Consider the following 27,393-nt stretch of genomic DNA (forward strand, 5'->3'; position numbering starts at 1 on the left):
ACCGGGAGCAGAGACGCAAGGGGCCCAGTGTACCGCCCAATACTCCCATCAGGACCGGCGAGGAGAACCGACTGATCCACCCCTGATGGAGGAAAGGATGCTGAACTTGGTCATCTGCGGAATTGGAAGAAGATGATGCGGACCTCCGAACACGTGGGTCAACATCCTTAGCACCCGACATCCCCTCGACTCAATCCAAGTGCAGTCGGGCGGGGGGGTTTGTTGGGTGTTCTGACCCACGTTTGGACTATTATGCTACAACATTTGGTGCTGTGGGCTTAGGAAATCCAAGATGGCCGAAAAAGCCCACATGTGCGCCAGAATCTATGAAAACCGCGCAGTTTGTGCGCACACCAAAATGGTCACCTGACTTGCCACCCCCCGGTGCAGGTGTGCTGGGTCAGAAGAGCCATGAGTGAAATGGGGTGCCAAAGAGAAAAACAGCAGTGCCTGTTCGCTAGAAAGCACTTTAAAAATCACCCTTTGTTTCTCTGAAGGCAAGCTCAGAATGCCCATTTCAAACATTGCAGAATATCCAACAATCTCACTGAACACCAGCAGACATTTGACAGAATACAGTCTTGTGGGCATACAAAATCTGGAAAGAGGATGAGCCTAAAATAATGTTCATAGCAAAACTGGCTGAGCTGTGGATTTCAGCAGTTTACGTAAATTTGGACTGAAAGACACTAAAAATCTAAATGTTTAAAAGAAATGAGTAACCTACTTTTGAGTGTCACATAGGTTTCAATTGTTTAAATGTCATAGTTTTAAACTTAGAATCAGCATTATAGCTGCATGTGTAAAAATTGTTAGTTTATTTGAATGCAGAAAACTGGGTAACTAGAAGTGACATTAGCTGGGACCTGGCTTAAGGAACTGAATTCTGCCTGACATCTACCCCCACAGGAGTTAAAACCTGCTCAGCCACTCTTCCCCTTGCCAAAAGGAGTTTGTCACCTCTCTGATTAGATTAGGGGTGGAGCAGCTACAGGGAGTTGAACAAAGGCCTGTCCTGGGCCCAGGCAGATGGTTTATTAGGGTAGTCGTAAATGGCTTCCTTTTGAACAATGGGCCTTCGAGGGCCCAGGCAGATGGTTTATTAGGGGGACCGTAAAATAGCTTCCTCTTGGCAGAAGCTGGGAGGGGCAGGGTCTCTGAGCTTGGCAGAAACTGGATAAACTGGTTTCTACACCATGTGACCTGGGAAACCACACCCCTTTGGGGCCAGAACATAAATCTAAAAAGATGGATCATTCATAGAGCGGACTTGTGAAAATTTTATAAGTGATATCATTATTCTTGTGATTTTTCGGTGCACATTTGAAGACGTGTTAGGACCCGGTGGTATGTTCAGGGGGGTTTTTAGCGGAAAAGAGGATATTACTCTAAATGTATGTATGTTAAAAATCTGACACTCCACCACCTAATGCCCACATGCTTTGCGAACATTTGTGTAAATGCGGGGACAAATCCAATATTGGTAACCCGACCAAAAAGTGAAATATGTTGCCATTTTTGAACCCAAGCCCCCAGGAAGAGCAGAGTTTGAACAGGGTATACCTCATGTGATATGTGATGGGTACATGTAATTTCAAACCACTGTGTATCTATGAAATATGTCTTTAGGTCAAATATAGATTGTGTGTAATTTGACAGGGGGGTGTCCTTTCTGCAAGCCATTAAATGACATCGCTCTGACACTCCACTTCTTTTCCCCAATCAAGAGAGAAAGGAAAGCTTGACCAATGGGCAGTTGAGAGAGGGGCTGGCTAGTGATGCTGCACACACACCCACTTTCAAAAGACAAATAGAGCCACTGGAAGCTAGAGAGGAGATTCTATTCCACCTGCTGCGAGACACTCTGCCGGGAAAATCCATACTTTACCTCCAGAGAGCCAACAGAGACTTCAATCTATCCACCATCAGAGACCAAGACTTTACTTCAGAATTTGTAGCAGAGAGGTCAGCTACAAGCTAAATCCCTCTTTAGCAGGCCTCAAATCATTGCCACTATTCACAGCCAGGCGAGCTGTTTGAAATCTTTGCAAGAACTCTTGCCATTTTCCAGAGGGCAGTGTTGTATCCAGAGAGAGACCAGCTGAACCGGAGACCGCTGTATCCGGACCCACAGACCTGATCAGAACCAGAGACCCAGACCAGCAGAGTAGAGCTGAGCCAGACGGTGTGCGCAGAAACCGTCTGTGGCGAGTGAAGAAAACCTGTTGACCAGATCCGTGGCGAGGCCTATTTCTAAATATATTGTGAGTACCTAGCAGAACTGTGCAGAACCAATCTCTTAGTTAAAATAATATAATTCAATCTATTTTAATCTAACCAGAACTGCCTCCTAGAAGTTGTCTCCTGTCATTTGCAAAGCTGTCACCTGTCATTTTCTAGCTGCAAGCTGTAACCGGTCGCTTTGAACTTTTACTCCTCATACTTGTGCTGTAATCACGATTCTTGCACTCGCGAATTTTAACGCGATTTGCAATTTGGTTAAAATCCAGCCACGTGTGAAAACAGCAGCTTCATTGCTTTCCTTTGCCAAAAATTCGTTTAACCTGCTAGTTACTCCTAGATCCTTGCTAAAGTGAGCCTGAACTCATCCCAAGTATATTTCACTCACCCTGAACCTCCTAAAGGGAATTAAAACCATTTTCAGCATACAGCACCTCAAACGTCATGAGGTAAAATGTTGATCCCTAGTCATGGATGCCATTAGACATTTGCCCTGTGCTAACAGACCTGATACTGCCAGATTCCGGCCATTGCGATTTTTGCACACGACGCAGGAGGCTGTGATGACACCGCGTACAAGTGACGTCACTCAAGCCACAACAGCAATTGCAACAAACAAATTCACAGTAAGGTAAGGGAGGAGCATGCCGACTGGTGCATGTGCTCTGTTGAGCACACGACCAGTAAGTTTAATCCATACCTTCATCAAATACTATTATTGATATGGGGAAATAGAGAGATGCTAACTTTGGTCATTAGGTCTTCTTTACCTGGACACGGATACTTTCATCATGAAGTGCACATAGCCATTAACCTGTTGCAAGTGGCTTGGGAGACTCAGATACTGGTTGATAATTTTACTAAGATATCAGCTATGTATTACCATTTAGGTATGAATCTTTAGGCACATGTACCATTTCCCTTACATTTTAGTTAAGTGAACATCATTCAACCCATTAAGATAAAACAACTATGCTTTCACAGATATATGATCATTTATTTAATGAATTTCATCGTATGCTATCTAGCTACACATTGTTTTCTCTTCCTTATTTTTTCTGAATTGTTTTTCATAATTGCTGTTGTGTGTAACATTGTTTTGCACTTGAAACGATTTTGGGTTTGTTATAATGTTATATAGTCTTTAGCCCTGAAAATGGATATGTGTCCGAAATGCATTGGCTGAAAAACACTAGGTCTAATTGTGTACTGCCTTTTATTAAGCAATAAAAAGACTGAATCAAGGCACAGCAATGACTGAGAAATTAAATTTAAATAAAGTTGAAAGCTTTGTAAATTACACAGAGTTGTATTTGAAACCTGTTGTCCGAGGATGATAAAGAGAGCACTTCGGTGGGCTCAGACGAACTCTGAACCCTTTGCTTTGTATTAAGAGTTTCGTCTGCCTGCAGGTTCTGGAACCACTGAATTAGATTAATTTGGCTCAAGGCTACCCATGATCAAAGGCAGAACATGACTGCTAGTGCGTTGGGCTCCACGTGTGTTGGCAGGAATGCACATGTCACTTTGCAACTGCCATGTTGTGAAACTAAAAAGGCAGTAGACAACGCGTCAGTATACAGGCTTGGAGTTGCATGTTTTCTCTAGGCTTTTCAGCACTGCAACTTAACCAAAGCGAGTTCCGATTGGCAGACTCCACTGTTATAGACAGATCTACCTGCATCATTTGGTAATTGACAATTAAAAAAATGCTCCGGGCAATGCTGCCCTCAGATGTTCTCGTTGTCACAAGGGGGGGGGGGGGGTGGCGGGGTGCATTGTCACAATGTTAGTCATTATGGACTGAGAAGTTCTTTGCTGTAGACTGAATAAAAAAATCCTTGCTTGCCGATTTAGGATTTTAGAAAGGTCTGGATACATTTTACCAAGTTGCAGCTAAACAATTGAAGTTTGAAATCCTTGTGCAGCTACAGAGGTCTTATTTTTGGAGTGACACCAACCACTGCATCCAATTAGAGTGGCAGGAATTTGGTGGGTTTTCAAGCGCCATGTACACTTGGTTAAGGCAGTGGGGGTATACCTTTATGTAAGGAGGATATTTCAAACTAATGGCAGATTATATCTCAAGATAATTGCAAGTAGAGGATGAAAGATTGGTGGGAACGGATCTAGGTGTTCCTAGACAACAGCAAGAGATTGCAATAACCCAGAGTGTATCACGGGCGCAGCAAAGATGGTCTTAAAACTATAATTTGGGTGATGTAGGATTGGTATCAACCAAGCAGAATTGAGGAAACAATTTGCCAATTCTGGATGTTCAAACAAAAACCAAGTGCTGAAGGAGAGCGAACATCCTGTTGGCAGGAAAGTAGTAGCGGTATGCGGTAGGTTGGTGGAACTTGCGCATGAGGAGCATTTAGTGTAATTAAAACAAGAGCGCGTACAATAGCACTATTGGTGTGCCATTTAGAACGGTAAGCCCTTAAGAAATGGTGCAAAAACTACAACCATCCTTTGGCTCTTTTAAAACTGCCAAGTTGCCTTCAAAAGATGGTGCACCAGAACCCTTTGATGCCATGAGTGGTTTGTGAGGAACTCTATAGTACAAGTTCGATTTGACTCAACTTTGACTCAAATTTCCCCTCAACTGTTTGACGTTATGGTAAAATAAAATTTAAAAAAGTGTATCACCCCAAACAAAGTCCTGGTGTTCCTGAAAGGTTTTTCATAACTTGCTAAAACCCTGACAATATAATACAGTTTGACAATGAGAGGACTATTATGCAGAATGGGATAAGAGACATTTTTGTATTATATTTAGGCCAACATTGTGACGTATCTAGTTGAATTATGGAAGATTGTTGGTTGTTGCTGGATTAACACTAGAAATAAGTGGTTGATGAAAGATCAACGTTGTTACACAGACTACTCTAAATCGAACCAGCCTCTACAATTTCAGCCCCTCACCCTTTTCACTGAACCCCTTTTTTAACTCTTCTCCATTTCCTAATATTTTCAAGGCCCTAGCAGACTGGTCTCACCCCACTACTGACCTCTGCCCCCTTTTCGTTCAGTTTCATTGGCAAAAGTAGGAGGGGATGGCTGTAGAGCACCCACTCCTCCCTTCCCCTTTGCACATCATCTCCCTTTTACCCACACGCCCCCAGCTGCATCATTGCCCCCTATCCTTCCCACGCGAGCGCTTTCTCAAACAGTTTCATAGCTGTTAAAATTACCTCATGTAATGTGTGACACTTTGCTCCAGTTCTGGCTTTTAACGTTGCATGCTGGGGCTTGGAGTCTCATATGGGAAACCCCTGCATGTAATGTGAAAATCAGATGTTTCTCTCAGGGGGTCACTTCCACTTGGCAACCATGAGGCCTCCTCCCCTGGTCTGTGTCTTCCTCACCATCTTCCTGAGTCTTCACATCTTTCCACTAAACCTCCACGTCACACTGCCTGCCCTTTGTAAAAAGTGTGATTATTCTGAATCCTTATGAACATGGCAGCACATTACTTATCCCATATGAACGAGTGAAACTAAACCGCTTCAAACACCCCTCTTTTTACAAAGTGGCGACAAAGAGGCTAACCATTACGCTTAATCGACCTGACAAGATGGGCATTTGCCTAAATGGCGCTACTGAAGGTCAATAGAGAGCAAATCACCTAGAAGGGAGATCGTGTGAAGAACAGTTTAATCACCCGAGAGTCAAATTTTGCAGAACTTCAAACACATTTCTGGAGATTCAGCAAAGTATCCAAACATGGAAAAAAATCAAAAGGAAATCAAAGATACAGAAGTGCGGTCAGTTACTGAGAATTATAAATGACAAGTGTCAAATTTCATCTCAGGAGGATAGCTCAGGGGCAACGCGCTCGCCTTGGAAGCAAGACGACGCGGAGCAACACAGGTTCGATCCCCGGGTCTGCGCTTAGAAACCTCTGAGTATTAATCGCGTTATAAACATCCAATTATCATAAAATAGCTTGAAGGCAGTCCTTTTAACCCAATATCAGGAGCACTCTGTCTACAGTAAAGACTAAAGGCAAAACAAAAAAAAAGTTCAAAATATGGTGGCAACCACAAGCAATTAAAAGGTGTAAGTAATGCCCAGCTGCAGCAAACACTAGAAGAAAAGGGCTATGATGCAGGTGGTTCCCACTCGCATTTGCGATTCTAATACCATGCAAAGAATGTTGAAATATACTAGCCTGCTGCAAGCACATCCCAAGGGAGGTTGCAATGGACTATAAGTAACTAAAAGAATTTGTAATAACGTATTTGTACATTTCTTTAGGACCCCATTAAGAATTAGGTCTTACCTGCTATAGTATGGGCGTAAAGCCGACTACCAAAGGTGAACACGTGCAGTTCATAGAGTTTGGCAATTTTTTCTAAAAATTCCTTGCAGTGAGGACGCAATCTAGTGTGCAGCATAGGTTCTCCTCGGCCTAACTGAAAATGCAATATACCCTAAAAAAAAAAGGTTAGACAAAAATAAATTGGTCATTACAAAATCATGACAATTCATCAAATACTGCATTCAGATTAATTTACAGTACGCCTCAAAAAAGAAACTTTCATAAACAGGCTCTTCAATCTTGCTGATACAACTAAAAGGTGCCGATGTTGAGGAGAAAATGAGTCTTTCAATGCAATTTTTTCTACTGAAAATTTAAAAAATAGGTGCCTTATTTTGCCGAGCTATCATGAGAAACGAGAGACTGAATCAAGAGAGACAAGGGACAATTATCCCGCACACAAATCTCCGCTAAGGAAGTAAGGGCTCCCACTCTTATACAGACGTGGCTAAAGAGTTCTAAATGTTTTGGTGGCGATAACTTACAGAGATCAAAGGAAACAGGTCAGAAGTGTCATTGAGGTGGGTGGTGAAAGGTCAATTGAAGAGCCAAATGGTGATTTGGACGCAGCAGGGACCCACCAAAAGAGTCTAAAGATGCAGGTTTCTACTGTTCAATCACACTTGGGCAGTCAGGCAGAATATGGTGTACACAACTGCTGGACCGAACATTGGAATTTATTGCTGTTGAACAAACATCAAGATTTTGAAAGTCTCTGCCACTAAGGATTGAGAATCTGGGGTCTGTGCTAAAAACTAACGTAGGTTTCAATGGCAATAATACTTCTTGCATACTCTATGCATACAGATTCCCATATTGTAAAGCAGACATTGAAGGTGGGACGGATGGGGGCCAAGGTCCTTAAAGACCAGTTTCCGAGGTTGGAGCTGCTGTAGATTACAATGAGAAGAAAAAAAACTTGAAATATGTGGGTGACACATTTTCCAGTTTCCAGACTAGAGTCGAGCATCTATATAAAGGAGGCAACAGATGCTGCTAATCAAAGTAGTTGGACATGCAGGTGGTGGCCTAGGTTTGGCAACATGCAAAGATCAACTTAGGTCTTTCATGCAAACTAAATCAGTCATGTTCCTCTCCAAAGTGTGCTCGGAAAGAGACCGTGATAGCAGCAGCTCCCCCACCACCCTCAAATCTAGTAATGAGGAAAGTGTTTCGTTGGTGTGGCATAGTTTGCTGCTCTCTGGTTTAAATCTCATATGAAAGTTATTTCCTAGCTGAAACCCTGCCGTTTTGGAAGGTTTCCGAGGGTGCCTTGAGAGCATGCACATATGCAATGCTCTATTGTTGAATAGAACGCTGTACGGTGCCTGCGCTTTCCACTTGGTTCTTCACACCCCTCCATTTTTGTCCACTACCCTATATTTCCTACTTTCTCCGGTTGTCCCATTGCCTTGCCTTTCTTCTCTGCTTGCCTCCATACCCATTCTTCCAGGACCCTGCTATGGTGTTAACGGTGTTTCGAATAAGAAACTTTTGATATTGCTACTCCTAAAATGCTTGTTGGTGTTATTTTCAACAATTGTAAATATTAATGTGCATATAGTTATTCATCTGTAAAGGGTTGCCAAGTAAAGGATTCTGAACTCAGGTGTTGGGTTCCAGAGTGTAGGAAGAGTGTGTTTGGATTCAGACGAAGGCGGTTGGAGAGAGTTAGAAATGGCAAGAGGAGGAGGCTGGGAAGGACTGGCTGTTGAGGTATATCTTGTAATGGGAAAATACATGCATGAAACCTACCTTTGGAATGAGCCCTCTACTTAATATTATTCCATTTAGTTGCTGAACTAAATGTGCCTTTAAAAGACTTTTTAAAAGGGCACTCAGATTTCAGTGAAGTAAAACATTAAACCTTACCCATGAAGATTTACACATCACACCCACGCTGACCTGGTCTATATCCCTTCATCTGAAGTTTAAACAAAAAGAAACCAGGCAGAAAGTGCAGACACACCCATTTTAAGCAAAGAATGCGTTATGCACCTTAAGAGCACCCCAACTGGCCACCTGTGCCAAGTCCCTTGGGCTCGACAGACATATCTTCTTTAAACAGCACATAGCAAGGAAGACAAAAACCGCTTGGTACCCAATTTCTCTCCTGTGGAAAATCAAGCCCTTCCTCCCACAAAAATCTCTTCAGATCTGCTGTCCAAGCCTTGGTCTCCTCACATTTCGGATGGAGGCAATGTTCTTCTGGAAGGCCTTCCGGCGACTACCCTGGCAACCCTGAGATGTCCCCTGAATGATGCAGCATGACTCAAAGGATATCGCAAATTCAACCACATCACCCGTACCTCAACAAACTGCCTTGGCTACTGCTGCTTGCCCGTATCATCTTCAAATGGAACAAGTTACTTAACTAACTGTTCTCCGACATGGTTCTGGCATGGATTCACATGCTCATGAATGTTCCCCATCATAAAGCTGGGAATCCTCTAAAAGAAAAAATCTGTTTCAGTTTCATTTTTGAACTGTCTTTCTCCTAACACATCACTGAGCTCTGGGTCATAATGCCCCCAGCTAATGACTGCCCTCTACCTAAGCCCCTCCTCCGGCAGCCATCTTCAGATTTGGTAGCACAAAGTGGCAGTAGGACCACGAGAAGAGCTACAGAGGGGTAGGCGGGAGGGTTCGCATTTGAATCCATGCCAGACCCATGCTGGAGAACAACAGTTACAGGTAAGCAACTTGTACATTCTCCAGCATGGGGTCTGGCATGGATTCACATGCTCCTGAATAAAGAATACATAACAGTGCACACATGCACAGCCAGGTGAGGTGGCAAGGCTCAACATAAGCGTCTCATCTTTCTCACCAGGCTCAAAGTCAAGCAAACAGTTTACACAGCACTGCTTGGACGACTCTGGACTCCTCCCTGGAATCCCTGTTGACGCAGTAGAACTTCGTGAAGGTATGCGTCAACCTCCACGTAGCAGCCCTGCAGATATCCAGCAAGGGCACACCAGACAGGAACGCCGTTGTAGCAGCGATCGCCCGGGTGGAATCGGCTCTCGGACGGCCAGTTTGCCAACCGGTGACAGTGGGTGATACAGCCGGAGAGCCACCTGGAAATGGAAGCCTTGGAGAGGGCCTCCGCATGGTTCACAGGACCAAAGTTCACAAAAATCAGAGAAGTTTTCCGGAAACTCTTCATGCAGGCCACAAAACTTCTGCGCTCTATCCCCATACAGCAAGTGCAAAGTCCTTTCAGCCGGCGACGAAGGTGTCGGAAAAAACACAGGCAACACCAAGGGCTTGTTCAGATGAAAGCCAGATGGCACCTAGGGCATGAAGGAGGTATGCGTCCGCAGCACCACTCTAGTCTGGTGGAAAGTCAAGTAAGGTGGTTTACAGGAGAGGGCCTGGATATCATCCACTCGTCATGCAGAGGTGATGGCCACGAGAAAAGCTGTTCTCCACGACAAACTTGAGTGGAATGGAAATGCATAGGCTCAAACAGGGGTCCCATGAACCTAGTAAGTACCACATTGATCTCCCACACCTTCACCGGGGGGGTCAGGGGAGGGGGAACGAGCGGAATAGTCCCTTGACATTTTCCATGACCAACCGGTGCGCCCACAAGTAGGGTCATCCTGGGGATGTGGTGTAGTGGGAGATAGCCGCCAAATTAACGATGGAGGCGTGAGCCAGCCCTGATTTGGCCAACAGCAAATATGGAAGTACCAGAGGAGCCGTGGCCCTCAGAGGGTCGATCTTCTGGGAACGGCAGCAAATAGTAAATCTCTTCCACTTGAGTCTGTAGCATTTCTAGCCTTGCCGAAAACTTCCTTGCAGTCTGCTGGGAGATAGCCACTGAATTCTAGCGCTGCAGGAGCCAGGCCTTCAGGTTCAGAGACCCTGGAGCGTGGTGAAGAATGGTGCCTCCTTCCCGGACAAGAAGATCCGCGACCACTGGCAGCTTGACTGGTGGGGACGCCAACATGCTGAGAAGGTCCAGGTACCAGACCTGCCTCAACCACGCCAGTGCGACGAGGATCATCCGGCATCGGCTGAGTTGACTGATGACTCGAAGTAACAACGCCAACGGAAGGAACGCATACAGAAATAGGCCATCCCAGGGGAACAAGAATGCGTCCCCCATGCTCCTCTGCTGGGGAAACCTGCTAGCAAACCTCAGGAACTTGGTGTTTGTCGCTGTCGCGAACAAGTTGATCTGGGGATTGCCCCGTTTGAGGAAAATATTCTCCACTAGGTCCTGCCAAAGTTCCCACTCGTGGCAAATGCAAAGCTCCCTGCTGAGAGAGTCGGCAACTGTGTTCTTTACTCCTGCCAGATGAAACAGGATGAGGACGATCCCCTGGGCGACAGCCCAGTGCCATAAGTCCTGCGCCTCTTTGGAAAGCGCTGGGGATCTGGTGCGCCACCCCCCCCATGTTTTGTGATGTAAAACATTGCAGTGGTATTGTCTGAAGACCTGCACCACCTCGCCCTTGAGACGGCAGGAACGACTTGAGGTCCCAAAACACTGCCCGTAGCTCCAGAATGTTGATGTGCAACGTCTTCTCCTCCAGCAACCACAGGCCTCTGGCGTGAAGACTTCCGGTGTGGGCGCCCCATCCTTGCAGGGAAGTGTCCGTCATGACAGTGTCCTGGTGTGGCTGGGCCTGGAAATCTGTGCCTCCGGTGAGGTAAGAGCGCACGCCCCACTACCTTATCACCCGACAGAATCCCTAGTCGAGCATGATCCTGTCCTGGAAGCTTCCGGACACCTGAATCCAACGGGCGTCGAGGAACATATGCTTTGGGCGCATCCGTAACCTGCAGAGTTGAATGAACTAAATACAGGACGACATCATGCCGAGCAGGGACTTGAGGGCCCTCACTGTGGCGATCTTCAAAGCTAGCAGCCGTTGAACCTTACCCAGGATGGGCGCTACCCTCTCCTCGGAAGGCGATGCCAGACATGACAGTGTGTTGAGCCGGGATCCCAGGAACAGCGCATCCTGCGATGGAGTCAAACAGGACTTTGTATAATTCACTGAAAACCCCAGATCAGTCAGTAGGCGGACGGTGCCCGCCATGTGGTCGACAGCGATGTCCCTTGAGCTGGCCCGGATGAGCCAGTCATTCAAGTACGGGTAGACGTAGATGGGCCACCACCGGCGCCAGGCACTTGGTGAAGACTCTGGGCGCCGACTTCAGCAGGCACTTGGTGAAGACTCTGTGCACCGACTTCAGCCTGAAGGGAAAGGCCTTGAATTGAGAATGCTTTCCCTGAACGACGAAGCACAGAAACTTGCGGTGTCCTTTGTGAATGGGGATGTGGAAGTACGTATCCTCCAGATCCAATGACAGAAAGTCTCCCTCTTCCAGCTGTCCGAGCACGTGTTGGAGACCATTCGGAACTTCTGGGACTTTATGTACTTGTTTAATCATTGCAGGTCGAGAATGGGCCTCCAGCCAGCGGTCTTCTTTCGTACGAGAATGTACCTTGAATACACTCAGGAGCCCCCGAGTCGCCTTGGAACCAGCTATATTGCTCCTTTCTTTAGCATGGCCCGAACCTCCAGCAGCAGCCGAGGGTTGTGGTTTTCCTGCCGGGCCACCAGTGGTATTTGTGGACACTTCCGTTTAAACTCTAGGGTATGTCCGTGGGCATCCAGGACCCAATGGTCGGTGGAGATGGTCTTCCCCATGCTGATGAAGTTCCCCAGCCGGCCTCCCAACGGGGTGCATGGGTGGGGGCTCGACGTCCCGGTCGGTTTATTTTTGCTTAGAGGTTGACGGCAACGGCGGCGTCCTCCTCCAAAGCCCTTGCAGCAGACCCTGTTGGTCTCTTGGACCGAGGAGCGGCAGGGCTGGTGGTAAGAGGAGGAGCCCCCACCATAACCCTTTGAGGATAGAGGAGACTTTCCGCCTGAGGACCGAAAGGACGGCCGTCGCTGCTGTAGTGTGCCCAGGGCACGTGCTGTCTCCGCGTCCGCCTTGATGGCCTGTAGAGACTCATCCTCAGCCTTTCCAAAAAGGGCATGTCCAAAATACTTGTCTGGACCTCCCGTCAAAAATGCGTGCCCTTGAGCCAGCCCGGTGGCGAAGGCAAACACCGTTGCCCATCTGGCGGAAACCTGCGTTCGTGATGTTCGTGGCCACTGTGATGGCGTGGTCCGAAGCCACTACGCCCTCTTGCAGAATATCCAACGCCTCTGCCCTCTTATTGTCAGGGAGGAAGTCACAGCGCCCGGTGGTAGCACGATACGATAGCAAGGGCATTGGCGGCCTTGATGGTCTTCGCTGCAGAGCAGATAACTCTCCTTCCCATTGCATCCAACTTCTCCCCCTCACTGTCCGGAGGGGTGGACGCTGCCAAAGACGTAGAGCCCAAAGACTTCTTGGCTGCTGCAGAACCCACCATGTCCAGCACCCTGTACTTCTCTAAACGGTCCCTCTTCACTGGGGCCGGAGAAGGGTTCTTCATGAGCGCCAGTCGTTCATCCCAAATGTCATCCAAGAGCGGGACTGAAAAGGATGGTCTTCCACTTCGCCTCGCAGCACTGGTATAAGAAGCTTTCCTTCTCCTCTGGCGCAAGCTGAAAAAGCTCTGATGCTCTGGAGATCATCGCATGGAAGGATCCTATCTCATCTGGCGGAGAGGATCTGGCTGGAGGCGAAGGGAGGTTGCCCATCCCGCCGTGATCCATGCCCATTGTCGCTGTGTCGGATTCCGTCTCACATGCCGGGGGTGGCGGAGAAGGAGGCACCGGGTGGCAAGGAGGCAGCAGGTGGCTCTTCCTTGATGACGGTTCTCCCTTCGTCAGCGGTGCGGTTGTTACCAGTGCTGCTGGGAGAGCGGGCAGTGGCGGTAACCGGCATCCTCTTTTGTAACTCAGCTACAAGTGTATGAAGGGTGGAGAGAATGTCCATCGAAAGATCTCTAGGTGGCAGCAGGGGCGTAGGAGCAGGGTCAGGGCCCTCGCTGTCCTGAGAACCTTTTTCGCCTTCCTTGATGGTATCCCCATCGTCATAGTTGCCCTCGTCTGAGCACCAGTCATAGGGCGCGACTCGGGCGTCTCTCTCCTCGCCACCCTCCTCCTGGATGGTCAGGAGGTAGGAGAGTTCCACCTCCTCAGCAGAGGAGATATTCGTGCCCTGGAGGACTTCAGCGCCCCCCCCTTTCTTTGCGTCCAGAGGGGACGGTCTCGGGGAGATGACTGGCATATTCTGCTCTGGGGTCTTCTCAACGGGCTGGAATGAAGTCTCCCTCCTGGCAGGGAGGGACATGCTTGCCTTTGGAAGTGCGCCCTGCAGGTCCGCCCCTGCGGCCTTCGAAAGTGACGCTACGACCACCTTGATGGAAGGAGCCGCCTTCGTCTGGTGCACCTGAGCCTTCACGGTCAGGCCAGTCCCTTTCTACTGCTTGGCCTACGTGGTCATCCCAGGCACCTTGTCTTGCTTGGCCTTCTCCTTCGGGGCCAGCTCGGAAGCCTGTTCCCGTTTGGCCTTATTCGCCGAGGGTAGGCAGGATGCCATACTCTGTTTGGTCTTCTCCTTGGTCGTCTCCGGGGCCACCTTCAGCTTGCCCGGGTGATCAGACTTCCTCTCGGATGAAGATGCGGAGCGTTGACTGGAGACTGATGTAGCTGGTGATGTCGAACGCGCCCTGGCCACTGATGAGCATGCCGCAACGGCGCTCCAGATGGTAATGGACTTGCAGTGCTTTTGTTGGACCCCCCCCGTGGGAGGGGCACCCTCATGGGACTTAGAAGCCCGCTCAGCTTTCCCGGATGCGGGAGAGGCATGCGCCTGGGAACCAACCGGTGAAGAGGCCTTGGCCTGCAGCCACTCCTCCAGCCGCTTACGCCGATCCTTCAAAGTGCGCTTCGAGAGTTCACGGCAAAACGGACGATCTTCCTCCTTATGCTTTGGAGTACAGGCACAGGGAATGTTTGTCGCCCCTGTAAACATTCTGCAAACCGCAGTCGGGGCAAAGCTTGAAAAGAGAAGGGGAATCCTTCTCGTCCGACATGATCCACGCCGTGCAGGCCTCGAAGAATCTTCGGGAAGCTTCTCTGAAGAAACTCTACGAAATCCGAAAACAAGTCGCCGTTAATCGGAAAGGATGATCGATGGAGCACGAGGCTTCCAAACAATTGAAAAACGCAGCAAAAAGCTCAAGAGCTAAGCACAAGGACTCACAACATATGGTTGTGCAGTAAAAATCTGAAGATGGCTGTCGGAGGAGAGGCTTAGGTAGGGGGCAGTCATTGGCTGGGGGCAGCATCACCCAGAGCTCAGTGATTGGTTGTTAGGAGAAAGACAGTTCAGAAATTAAACTGATTTTCTCTTTTAACGAGGATTCCCAGCCTGTCAACGTGGGAATATTCATGAGCATGTGAATCCATGCCAGACCTCATGCTGGAGAACCTGGCTACATCATCTACAAGGCTGTCCCCCTGAAGTCCCCAAACTATCTCGCTAAGAAACCCATCTCTGGAGGCCTACGATCCACCAGAAGCAAGGCTATGGGCATTCTTGAACTCTGCAGGATCAGCAAAGGACGAACCAGACGACAGGCCTTCTCGGTCCATGCCATGAGACTCTGGAACCTCCGCCCTTGTCAACATCAGACTCGCCCCCTTCAGTTCAGGAAGAAGCTTGAGACCCTCCCTCTTCAAGGAATGGCTCCTCCCGAACACCTAGGTCCACTCACCCTGCACTCCCTTCCCTACCCTACCCAAGACCGGGTGATTCGATATTACGCGATACCTTTAAAAACTGCTGTTGCTCCCCTCCAGTGCACCCGTTTTATTTGGAGCTGGGTAGCACTTTGGTTGACGGACAGTTTTGTGCCAGACCAACTTTTCTTTGGGCTAGACTATGGAAGCAACGGAGCCTCGAAAGGTATTGGGACACAGCGCTTCACCTTCTAGCAATGGAGTGTGCCAGGAGCTTGAAATGGACAGTGCATGTTAAGACTTCTCTCCAAGATCTGGATAGGACTGATTTGTGGGTAAACCCCAATGCTGTGAATTGCACTTTGATAGAGTCTTACAAGAATGGTTAAACTGAGAAGTAATTGCTTAGGGCCGCTGCCTCACTTCTGAAGTTAAGCTTGGATTATCTTGAATGGAGGAGCCAACCCGGTTCTAAATTATACCTGGATGAAATCTTCCCACCATACGAAAAGGCATTATATTTGCTTCCAGTGGAGGATAGCTCAGCGGCAGTGTGCTCGACTTGGAAACAAGATAACACGGAGCAACACAGGTTTGATCCCTGGGTCCGCGCTTAGAAACCTCTGGGTATTAAGCTTGTTATAAATAACCTATCATATCCAGTGGCCTTCTTTTACTGGAAAATGGCATATTACCAACTCAAACTTGTGTCCTCTATGTAAGGTTGGCAGTGACTATTATGCACTTTTTAGTCTGTAATAGGACCATTCACTTGAGAAAAATGTATTTGAAACCAAGTTTGACAGTCGGATTCACCAATCCAGTTTGGCTGTGAGGTTGAGTCAATGTCTAGATTTGCATGTTTATGCAACTGCTCATTACATTCACAGAGCCTGGCTGCTCAGAGCGCAATTATCTCTGAAAAGCTTTGTACAAAACCTGAATTTTGAGGTTATGTAGGTGAGGCTGCGAGATCCTCTCTCCCCACCCTATTAGGACTCTGGATTTAATCTTTTTTGTCGGGTAAATTGTGGTCCCGATTACAGTTCTTTTGCCTACATATTTTATTTGTTAAAAGCACTTGCACTTTGTAACGATGACTCCATGCTTTTTTATTTATTTTACTGTATTAGTCCATTATACAATATTCTGGAATTACTTTTTTTAAATGCGACAATGCAAAATCTGTTTTAGCCCGAGTTCGAATTTGATATTACTATTTATAATGAATGTAATCACGTTTTTACTTGTATTTATTAAGCGAAATAAAGTTAAGTAAGTAAGAACAGGGAGACCTGTACAAAACCCTTTAACCCCAGTCACTCCCCCTTCTCTGGGTTTCTTGGCTGGTGAGGAACCTTTGAATATGAAACCGACTTCCCACCAACATTCCAATAATACAAATGGTGACTGTCTCAAACGGGGGAACATTCTTAATGGTGCTCAGGTGCAGTCCGTAGAGCAGCGCTCCTGGGCAAGGTGGCCAAGCCAAACCCCTTAAATTTGAAGGTGAGGTGGTATGTACCCAGTCCTTAGAGCGAAGACTACAGAAAGGAGGAACTTATTAGCGATAAGGAAGTCATTGCTTGCTCTTTCAAATTGCTGTTTCTGTGTGGTACCAGACCAAGATGAAAATGGTGCAACAGTAGAAGAAAATGGCTTCACTATCCTGCAGCAGCGCAATCCTTTTTTTGAGAAGTTGCAGGCGGACTTGGGTGCCAGGAACTAAGGTGGACCTCTTCAACATTTGTTATTTGCACCCAGGGAGTGTGGCTGCTAGTTCGCCTTCTTTGTGCCATGATCAATTAGTTTTCCCAGCTGCTAACTAGCAGCAATAGGTGGTGGGAAAAAACAAGTATTCATATAGTAGTATGCGTTCATACAAGTTCACCTGGATTGCGCACACTTTCCTTCTATTCTATCTTTTGCTTTCAACTTCTCTTAAATGGCTTTTCCTTTCCTTCCTGGTGTTCCCAGTTTCTCTTACCGATGTGCCCCCCTCCTCCCCTTTCAGTGCTTTAGTGTTTAGTCCCCAATTGTGGTGGTAAGGAGATGAGCTGCTCGCTCTGAATCTTCACTGCAACAAATGGGTGGGTTACATGGTACAACAGAGTTCAATGGTGTAAAAGCTGACAAGTCCGTTTCATTCACGTTATATTACGTACTTTAACCTTGATAAAAGTTTAAAAATATACATATATATACTTTATTGGACATCTGTTGGCAGTGCTGCTCGGTCGTATGGATTAAGGTCTGGTCCAGATCTACCATCAACACCAGCTTCTTGTCACGCTGTAGCCGATGTTGGTCTTCTCGTCCCAGGAGTTCAGCTTGCTTTAGGAAGAGATACAAATAAGAGGGCCATGAGTAATCGGTTTACAGTGTTAAAGCAACAGAACGCATGGTCTTTAAAAAATAAGCTTCATAAGTATTGGCTTGAGTGTGTCAAAAAGCAGCTTTTCCATGTCAGAGCTGCTGTACGAGTATTCAACTGCCAGCAAACCAATTCATACCGATCACATGTTATGTTGCAGGTGCTCATCTCTCGATCAAAATCGACTTGAGTAATTTGACATTTCAGTGCCACCTTCAGTCTAAATAATTGGGGCTAAAAAGTTAAGTTGCAAGCTAGTAGCCAGGCATAAAAGGTCACAAGAGCCCTTCAATTCGCCTTCTACACACAACCCCATTTCTTACTTGCACCAAGTCAATCATCAGTAGAGAATGGCTAGTAACTAGTGCACATTTAATGTAAAGCCTGTAAATAATATCACTTAATATGCGCAAACGGCATAACAGACAGCAGAGAACTAACCGACCACATTTTACGGATTTGCACCATGCAGGGATTGTGGTGGGAAAAACAATCGGAGGAGAATTGACTAGAAGCAGTGTGGGTAGCAAGTACAGGTCATAAGGATACCATTGCTGGGGTACTGTGCACCTGGTCACCATCTGACTTCGGGCCCAGGTCCCTGCCGACCCATCCAGTCACCCGCACTGCCTCCTGGCAACCTCTGCACTTGGGTCTATATCTGCAACTCTACAGTCCCCTCCTTGAATTTATCAGACACCCCTTGTCTGCGCGTTAAACCTTGCACTTGCCACCCTGCTGGCTGCACCACGAATTGTTTTTATCCCTTGCTTAGCACTTTCCATTCTCCCCTCGCGCCCACTGCACTTTCCCACTTCCCTCTCCCCTGCACTGTCGCGTTCTCAATGTCACTTGGCCTATTAAGATCGTTCTTTTGTCTTCCCTTGCCCCGTCACGCACTGAAACCAGTGTGTATGAGCGCGATACAAATAAAATATAATTGGTGGGCTATGCCCGTGGAAGCCTGCCGACATTAATTTAGTAAAAGTGCAATGCTCGTGGCCAGCCACTAGATGGCAAACTATCCAAAGCATGCGAATCTAAAACAGTCAGTTAAAAACAAGCATTGGCAATGTCAGTTGGAGCTTGTGTGTCTTTTATACATAAACCCAAACTGTTGTAAAGCAAATACTTGTTTTTAACAGGACTTCACCGAAGGACAGGGAGAGTGCTTATAAAATCGAGTCGCTGAAGGCAGACCTGGAATAGGCAATTTCTATTGCACCAGTAACAGGTTTGCAACTCCAATTATGTAATTTACTCCCAGAAGGCTGCGAGAAAAATCACTGGCAGGCACGTCGAGTGCAACGTTTGAAAGTAAGGCTTGCTTAAAGCGAGCTCAAAGAGTTCCCACGAGGAGGTGTTTTGGGCAGGAACTGGTTGGGAATGGCCACACGCATTAGCATGGCCATGGGCAGTTGACGGGTGGGCAAATAAACAAACTGTGTCCCTCCTCAAATGCCATTCTTCCCCATCTGTACTCAACAGTTTCAGCTCATAGCCCAAACTATTTTTTTTAAATAAATTGAAAGGGGAGGGGCTACTAATTACAATACAGAATTTACAACACCAAATGTTGTATTCATTGACCTGTCATTGTTTGTCTGTTGGCGTTTTACTCTTTGTATGCACTGTCAGTAATTTTTACTTATGCCAAGTTAGAACATGCTGTAATGCGCCCAGATACCTCCGGGTTCGACGTGCTATAGAAATCAATAAAATTAAGTTGTGATGTCATACCAAGTCAATATTAGCCGCTTTTTGTCCAGCCTTCACCTCAAATGGTTTGTGGGGACATCTGGATGTTGTAGGTGGAATCGCAGGCTTTACTCTCCATAATTGTCAGGACGTTAAAACCATGAATTCAATCTTAGTACTATCACTTTTGTCATAAAAAGTACCGAATTGCTAAGAGTTGTCTGATGTCAGCTACACATGATTGGGGGGGGGGGTGTAGGGTGGGAGCAGGTGAGTTAATCTGAAGTGCAGAGAGAATGCAGGTGATCAGGCGGCTTTCGTCACCATCACCTGCATCCCACCGTTCAGCGTCCATACATCAGAACTGTCAGCACCGTTTAGAGCTGCTGACAGTCCACTGCTCAGGCACGCAACTGCTCCCTCTGTAGTGAAACTCCACCACAAAGACTCCGTGAGAAAGAAGTTTACACTGTGTCCCGGCGCAGAGAGGAGGAAATGGCACACGCTACCAAAGCAAACGTCAATGAGTTTCTCACAACTGTGCACTGCATATTTAGCCACATCTAGTGTATTCAACTACAGTCTTTACTCCCTAGTTTTACAACATGTGATCACTTATAAAGCACACACCCCAGACTGAAGTACACCTTAACTTGCTCAATTGCTCTGGGGCATAAGGGCCATGATTCTCTCTTAAGAAAATGAAATTGATCTGGTACTGCACTGTTCAGTGGACAACGGGGGTTTGGGATGGGCATGTTCCTTTACTGCAAGGAGGCCTGAAAGGAAATTTTCTTGACCCCTCACCCCTCCATTATCTTGGGAATGGGCAGTGCCACATGACAGGCTTGAAACCCGAGTATGCTGACTAAGCCCCTAACATACTGGGGGGGCGGGGGGAATAGAGTACCATCAGTTGGCAATAACGACATTGACTAAGAGAGCTCAGACATGGTCTAACTGAAGCTCTATAAAAATCACCGAGTTATATTTCTCTAATGCAGGTTCAATGCTAACATATTGAAATTGCTAGTACATTGTGCTAGTTGCCGTTTTATGGCCAAAGCTGATAGTTGCATGTGTACCTGGCCATGATGTGATTACCATATGATGACTGACAATAGGCAGACAGGCGGTATCTTGAAGAAAGAAAATTCTGTCTTTGTTAGACTTACAAGAAATGTCAGGAAATTATTGTCCAAAAACAAAAATCAGAGTTCTTCAACAGAAAGCTTCTTTCTCTTTTCCTTCTGTTTTTATGTAGTGTTCTTTTCCTGGTTCTTTACAAGGGATGCAGTAAGGACCTCTGGATAATCTTCTCCTTTTAGTCTTCATACGCCCATAAGCCTCCCGCAGCTCCTGTCTCCACGTCTGGTTGGCTTTGCAACAAAACCGAGAGTGAACCGCCATCCCCTTCATACCTTTGGACTTGTATACACCGAGCTTAATTGGCCAATCAGAACCCGTTATACTCCTCAGGTTATAAAGACCCCTCCAAGCCCCGCCCCCTTCCTCTTGGGAAGACACCGAGGAGAATGGCGTCCTGTTTTATTCCCGTTTCTGCCGCCCCTAATGCCCTGGCTGGGACCCAGTAATGAAGGTAAGTGTTTTTGTAAGTATGCAACTTTATTTCTTTATGTTGGCCGGCTCCGTGTGTTTTCGTTTGGGTGTGTTCCACTTTTTGCTCCCGTTCCCAGGGACGTAATCACGGTTAAATATCAGCGAGGCTGCCGACTCGCAGTAACGCAGCGTTTCGGCTTTCCAGTCTCCGTGCTTCGGGTCTGTGCACTTGCTGGAGGTTTCAACTGGCCGCTGGTTTTCCATACGGGCTCCTGTACCCAGGCTGTTCTCCGCCGTGCTGCCAGTTGACGTTTCCTCACATGCCAGCACAGTACGTTCAGTTGATTTTTCCTCGCATGCCAGCATGCTGGGTTCTGTTTCCCTTTCCGCGTCGCGGCCCCACCACACGCCAAGGTTATGTAAATCTACTTGCTCTAGGTCACTCCTTGCCGTCTCTGTGCTGTTTGGTGTTGGATTCTCCCTGGCCATTCCGTTCTGAAATTAGAGCAGTACTTGGCGCCTTGTGTTCCTCTCTGGACCGTTACAATGACAATACCTGAATATGGTAATTGGTAACATATTTTGGAAAATCTTTCAAATGGTAGTAAACACTGGGCACACCGCAAGGGCTCATGGCCATGTGATCGCATTACCTACATCTGCAATAAAGAAAACCTTTTTACTACACGTCAAAATGTTGGCTTTGTTAATGCGTGCTCTCTACTTGGTCTTCTTCCCTTTTCCTCCCCAAACAATTAACATACCAGACAATTCATGCTCCAAGGCAATAGAAGGAACGTCTATGTATTGGAAAACAACACTACGGATTGTTGGCTTTTCTAATCTGGTGTTTTTGCCATCCCACCCTCCAACCCCAGTTATAGTCTGGTACAGAAGGTTTACCAGCTCGGACAGGGGTATATACTAGAAGTTCTTGGATAAATTCTTAGAATTAGAAGTTGTGCTTGCTTTACTCTTACTTGCATGCCGCATGTGCTAACGACTCTAGAATATGGCAAACAAGAAATCATGATCAGTCTCTGTGATGACAAACATCAAAAGACCAGGTATCAGTCCTATTTAGATCTGCATTAAAGCAATACTTTTTTGCATGTCAACATCATATACATGTATATTTATCTACCTATACATATATGGGATACATTAATCTCCGTAATCGTATTACGGATGCTTGTATCTGCTTAGATTCACATGCTATGAATAGGCCGACATCTAGTGGTAGTCGTAGAGTATTACATTATTTGTTTTCAAAACTCGAAAAGGGATGTGGACAGGGCGTGTCAATACTATCCCCAGTGTGACGTCCACTGTACCCATGGTCCTTAACGCATCCAGGTCCCTAAGATTGTTTTGTTTCTGACATGAGGTAACATGAAGTGTAGCACAAGTACAGATGTAATAAAGCAGATAAGCAGCGATAAAGCCAGAAAAACAACTATGCACCTTCTACTCCTGTAGGGGAGGAAGGGTGGGTGCATGTGAATTTAAGGAGGTACAAGCATCAGAAATATGATTATGGTGAGTAATGTATCCTCTGAGGCTTGTGGATCTGCTTAGATCACATGCTATGCATAGACTAGCGAGCAGTATCTGGAGGAGGGGAGTTGCGAGAAGATACGGCAACAAAGATGTTTAAGCACAGATTGTCCCACCTGTGAATCTGCTTTAGAATGTGTGTCAATGCAGTAATGCTGAGCAAAGGTATGTATGGAACTCCATGTAGCTGCTTTGCAAATGGCGTCTAGAGGGACATTTGCAATAAATGCCAAAGTAGCTCCTGTACCTCTGGGTAGAGTGAGCTTGTGGTGTGAAAGGCAGGGTTTTCTTTGATAGGGACTAGCAGAGCTGTATGCATTTCACTATCCATTTGTAGATGGCGTCCTTTGAAACGTTCTAGCCCACATAGGAGCAACTAGGATTAGAGTAGCTTGTTCTTGGTGCATTTTGTGCACTATTCTGCTGAGGAGTGTAGTTGGTGGAAAAGTGTAAGCAAATTTCCCTCACCAGCTCATCCACAGGGCATTCCCCTTGGATTTGGGTTGGGGAAACCTGGATGTGAAGTCTGGGCATTTTGCGTTTAGATTTGTGGCGAACAGGTCTTAAGGAAGATTACCCCAGAGGGAGAAGACTTTCTAGAATTCCTCTGTTGAGTTTCTTTAAAGACTGGAGGGGGGCTAACTGTACTCCTGCTCTCTATATGGCAGAGTAGAAGCACAGAGCACCCAAGCCAAGATTCTCTATTTGGTAACGTTGAACGAGCAATCAAGGCTTAAGCTCTCAGGAGGTGATGCAGGCTGGTTCTTAAGTACAGTGTAGTCCCCAAGCCCCCACAAAGGAATGTCCACACACTATGTTAGTGATAACACGGTTCTTTATATAAATAAGGTTCAAGTTATATACACATACAATAACACTTTGTGCTCAGGCAATACTATAATGATAAATATATACAGTCTCTATGTGGTACCACAATCCTCTTAAAACCATTAAAATGCACCAACTGCTGACAGTTTCAAACAGCATACAAATCCATAGCAAAAAGGTATCAATAATAGACTTGGGAAGAAAATAAGTTGTTTAAACAATTGGCAGAATACTGGGCCTGTACCACTAGGCACAGTTGTGTGAGGATCCGCCCCCCCCAAGCCCAGTCCATATATTATTTAGCAGAGTCTTATTGCCTTCTACAAATGTTCTACTACCCCAATGTACCTGGTTTAGCAGAATTCGATAACGGGTAGTCGACGGATCCTTCTTGAGTGAAGAGTTTTTAAAAGGCAGGCGTCACGGATAATCGAGATTCCACGAAGAAAAGGGTGAACAATGGTGGAGGCAGCAGCTTTGGTCCTTGCGGTGCTTGTCGACGATCGGTTGTGGACGTCCTGGGAAGATTAGGCATGCGGTGCACCTCGGCGACAATAGTTTGTTGCCGCAAATAGTCAATGAAGAACGTAGGCCCAGCAAGGGTGTCTGGTCATCAGTGTTTGCCGTCGGCTATCGGGACTCGACCACGGCTGGCTTTCGGGTCTTTGTCAGCGTCTTTGTGGACTTCGAGTGGTGGTAAACCCACCAGCGGATTCCCTCGGTTCGTTAGGACTGTGGGAAAAGAAGGTAACAGGCAACAGAAAGCAATAGGCCACAGGGGCCTTCTTGTCTTCTATCCGGAATCAATTAATTCCAATGGCAGGCAGCATTGAAATATGTAAGTATGCATTTTTCATATCCAATGTTGCCATGCAGACCCCCTGTTTTTGCAGTGGGATTACTTCTTGTATCGTTGTCATGCAGAACTTTTGTGGCTTGACATGTGTTTGCAGGACGCAGGTCTAGGACAGGGCTCATTGTAAGGTTTTTCTTTGGCACAAGGAAGTATGTTGAATAGATACTCGTTTACCTGGTTTGCCAGGACGAGCTCTATAGCGTCCGTTTCCAGCAGTGCTTTGACCTCCTGTAGCTGAACGCGTTGCTCCTCCTGCATTGTTGGTCTTTGTCTTGGCGGGTTGTTGGATTGTTTCTGTAGGAGTTCGATGCAATAGCCTCCTGCCACAGTGGAAAGTACCCACTTGTCCGACGTGATCCACTCCCAATCTCGGGTAAATTGACAAATGCAACCTCCTACTGGAGAGGCATGGGAGGAGACCTGGAGCAGGTGGTCATTGCTTGGGGAGGGTGGGTGGGGCTCTGATTGAGGATGCTCTGTCTCTACTCAGACCTTCTGTGCCCCCTATAAAAATGTTGCTGGAATGACTGCCCCAGCGCCCAGCGAGGAACCCCAAGATGAAGATTGTCCACTCAAATTGTACTGCTGGGAGTTTCGTCCTCGAAATCGGCATGTACTAAACACACATCTTTGCACAAAAGGTTTGTTAGTAAGCTGTCCCAGGGACTGAAGGGTGTCATTCTTCTTAAGAGCTTTTCAGTTAGTCATCGACTGCTTTTCCATAAAAGGCATTTGGTTCGATAGGCATATTAAGTAGGGTCGCTTGAGTTTCCAGTTTAAAACTGTATTGTCTCAAACATGCATTGCGGTTAATAAGAGTACCCTCTGCTACTATACGGCTTGTATGATCTGCTGCGTGCAGATTTTTAAGGATGCAGTTGGCCACCTGCTTACCCTCAGCTACTGTTTTTAAAAGAAGTGTTTTACGGGGCTCTGGACACAGTGAATTTGTTGCATCTCCTCGTCCCATTTATGGCAGCTGTAATTTGCCAAGAGTGTGGCGTTACTAGCTATTCTTACTTGGTATGCAGCCGAGGAAGCTACTTTCCTGCCCAGTGTATATATCTTTTTGCTCTACTGGTCAGGAGGGGCTTCAGCAGAGATTAAGGTCATGCCCCCACCTTTTTCTTGTGGTAGTACAACGAGGGTCGTGCTTTAATTGACCCCTGATGTATAATGGGTTGGAGGGTGCTGGCCTGAACATCTTTTCAATACTGGGGTGAACTGCCCTCGTAAGGATGGGGGTTAAGTAGAGAAGGCTGAATGCGCCCCTGCATGGACTGCAGGAGTGGTATAAACTGTGCTGCAGACCTCTTATCCCCAAGAATGTCCTCTACAAAATCTTTGTCGACTTGTGCATCTTGGGTATCAATCTTGAAATGTTCAGCAGCCTTTAGGAGGAGCTCATCATACTGCAGCTGATTATCCACAGGAGAGTCGGCCACAAGTTGGTCATGATGGTCCGGAGATTGTATAATGTAGACATAATACTAGTCTGTCATATATAGGTCCCCTTGGTCTGCTATGGGACCAAGATGTTGAGAGCCTCAAGTGTCAATGTAATAGAGGTCTAGGGAGATGTCCTGCGAAGTTCTTGGCTGGGCAGGGTTGTGGTCTTTTGGCAGCAGGTTGGTCTTTAGCTGCCTCCCCTTGTGAGGGGCTTTGGAGGTTGGACAGTTGATCAGGGTGACTATCAAAGACGTCAAAGCAAGACATTCTTCGCATTACTTTATTGAATTTTTCAGGGGTCCAATGGGTGGAACTTGGAAAACCTGTGGGAACAGGGGTACAGATAATCTTCGATGTAGAGGGTTGTTTATGCTCCATGGCCCTGAAAGGGTGTCTGGAGAGAGAGCAGGTTCTTAGAATAGTGGATTTAGAGAGTAGGGGTGTTGAATATTTTGATTTTTTTTCTACGCTTTGGACTTGGAGTGTATGGGACAGGTTTCTTAATAAGCTCCCTTTTTAGAGTTATTGGAAAGCGCCGTCTGAGCGCCTTTCGATGCACGTTCGCCAGTACCCGAGCGTTCGTGTGGTTTAGTCACTGTGTTGGCAACAGACTACGGCATCTGTTTTGGGGGCCTGTCATGTGGCGATGGCCCAGAGGGCAGGGATTTTTGACCTTCGACACTACGCGCTACTTAACGGTCGACAAATCGGTCGACTGTCCACCATGCGGGGGTGAACTTTGTGTGGTGTGCAGTGTGGGTGCTTGAGCCACCGGGTGTCATCTCTGTAGCAGAACCGCCGGCCTGACTGATGAAGTAGGTGGCTCGCGTGCGGGAAACCATCGGGTCCCGATCGCCCTCGGCGTCGCTTCGGACTCGACGCTGCTATCCCTAAAGGCTCCCTCCACGTCCATAGTGGCCTCGGCCTGTATGGCGTGAAGGGCCCAGCGCTTAGTCTTACGGTCCTTTAGTGACTTGGCCCAAAAATGTTTGCAGAACTTGTAATACTTTTCGGGGTGGTCCAAGGGGAGCCAGAGGTTACACACCCTGTGCGATTCCATCCAGGGAAACTTCCTGTTACAGGAAGGGCAACATTTAAATGGTGTGTTTTCCATAATATGGAAAGATAGCAGCCCGGCGATGGAAAAGGAATATGGAAATGGGCATTCTTCAAAAGAAAGAAGTAATGCCCTCTCCCCATTCTCCCTACTGTGAAGGGCTGAGGCCCGTTGAGGCCTAAATAGGCCGCGGTCAAAGTTCACTGAGAAGGTCTGAGTAGTCGTCGATGAAGAATCTGTCCTTGCAAGCCGTTGCCGAAGGTCTTACGGGTTTACGGCCACCGAATGGATAGGAAGCGATCTAACTTTTAAAACTTGTATAATCAAGCTGATGGCCAGAAAGAAGGATCTCTGCAACTTGCATCTGACTAGAATGGTGGAAAAAAAAAAATCTGACGGACATAGACGCGTGAAGAACCATGGGTACAGTAGCCATCACACTAGGGAGAGTATTACTGACATGCCCCGTCGAAATCCCTTTTCGAGTTTAAAAAAAAAAATAATGTAATACTGTGCGACTACCGCTAGATGTCAGTCTATGGATAGCATGTTATATAAGCAGATCCAAAGCCTCAGCTATATATGATACATTACTCACTGTAATCGTATTTCTGGTGCTTGTATCTCCTTAGATTCACATGCTCTGCATAGGCCGACATCTAGTGGAAGTTGCAGAGTACTACAAGATTAGTTTTCAAAACTCGAAAACGGACACAGACAGGGCGTGTTTAGTAATACTATCCCTAGTGTAATGTGTACTATACCCATGGTCCTTCACTCGTTGTGGTCTCTCAGATC

The 27,393-nt window shown here is 46.8% G+C and overlaps 1 protein-coding gene across 1 annotated transcript in view; it reads right to left on the minus strand.

Moving 5' to 3' along the window:
• The window catches only part of CTDP1 (CTD phosphatase subunit 1), a 1,764,689-nt gene that overhangs the window by 1,548,553 nt on the left and 188,743 nt on the right, over positions 1–27,393 (minus strand). Inside the window, exons 4-5 of the mRNA XM_069620649.1 lie at positions 17,422–17,550; positions 6,530–6,680 (exon numbers count right to left, since the gene is read on the minus strand). Of these exons, the coding sequence (XP_069476750.1) occupies positions 6,530–6,680; positions 17,422–17,550 (280 nt within the window). The remainder of the gene's footprint in view (positions 1–6,529; positions 6,681–17,421; positions 17,551–27,393) is intronic.

The sequence above is a fragment of the Ambystoma mexicanum genome, chromosome 5q (genome assembly GCF_040938575.1).
Source record: "Ambystoma mexicanum isolate Mex_15411 chromosome 5q, UKY_AmexF1_1, whole genome shotgun sequence".
In the NCBI taxonomy this organism is placed as follows: Eukaryota; Metazoa; Chordata; class Amphibia; order Caudata; family Ambystomatidae; genus Ambystoma; species Ambystoma mexicanum.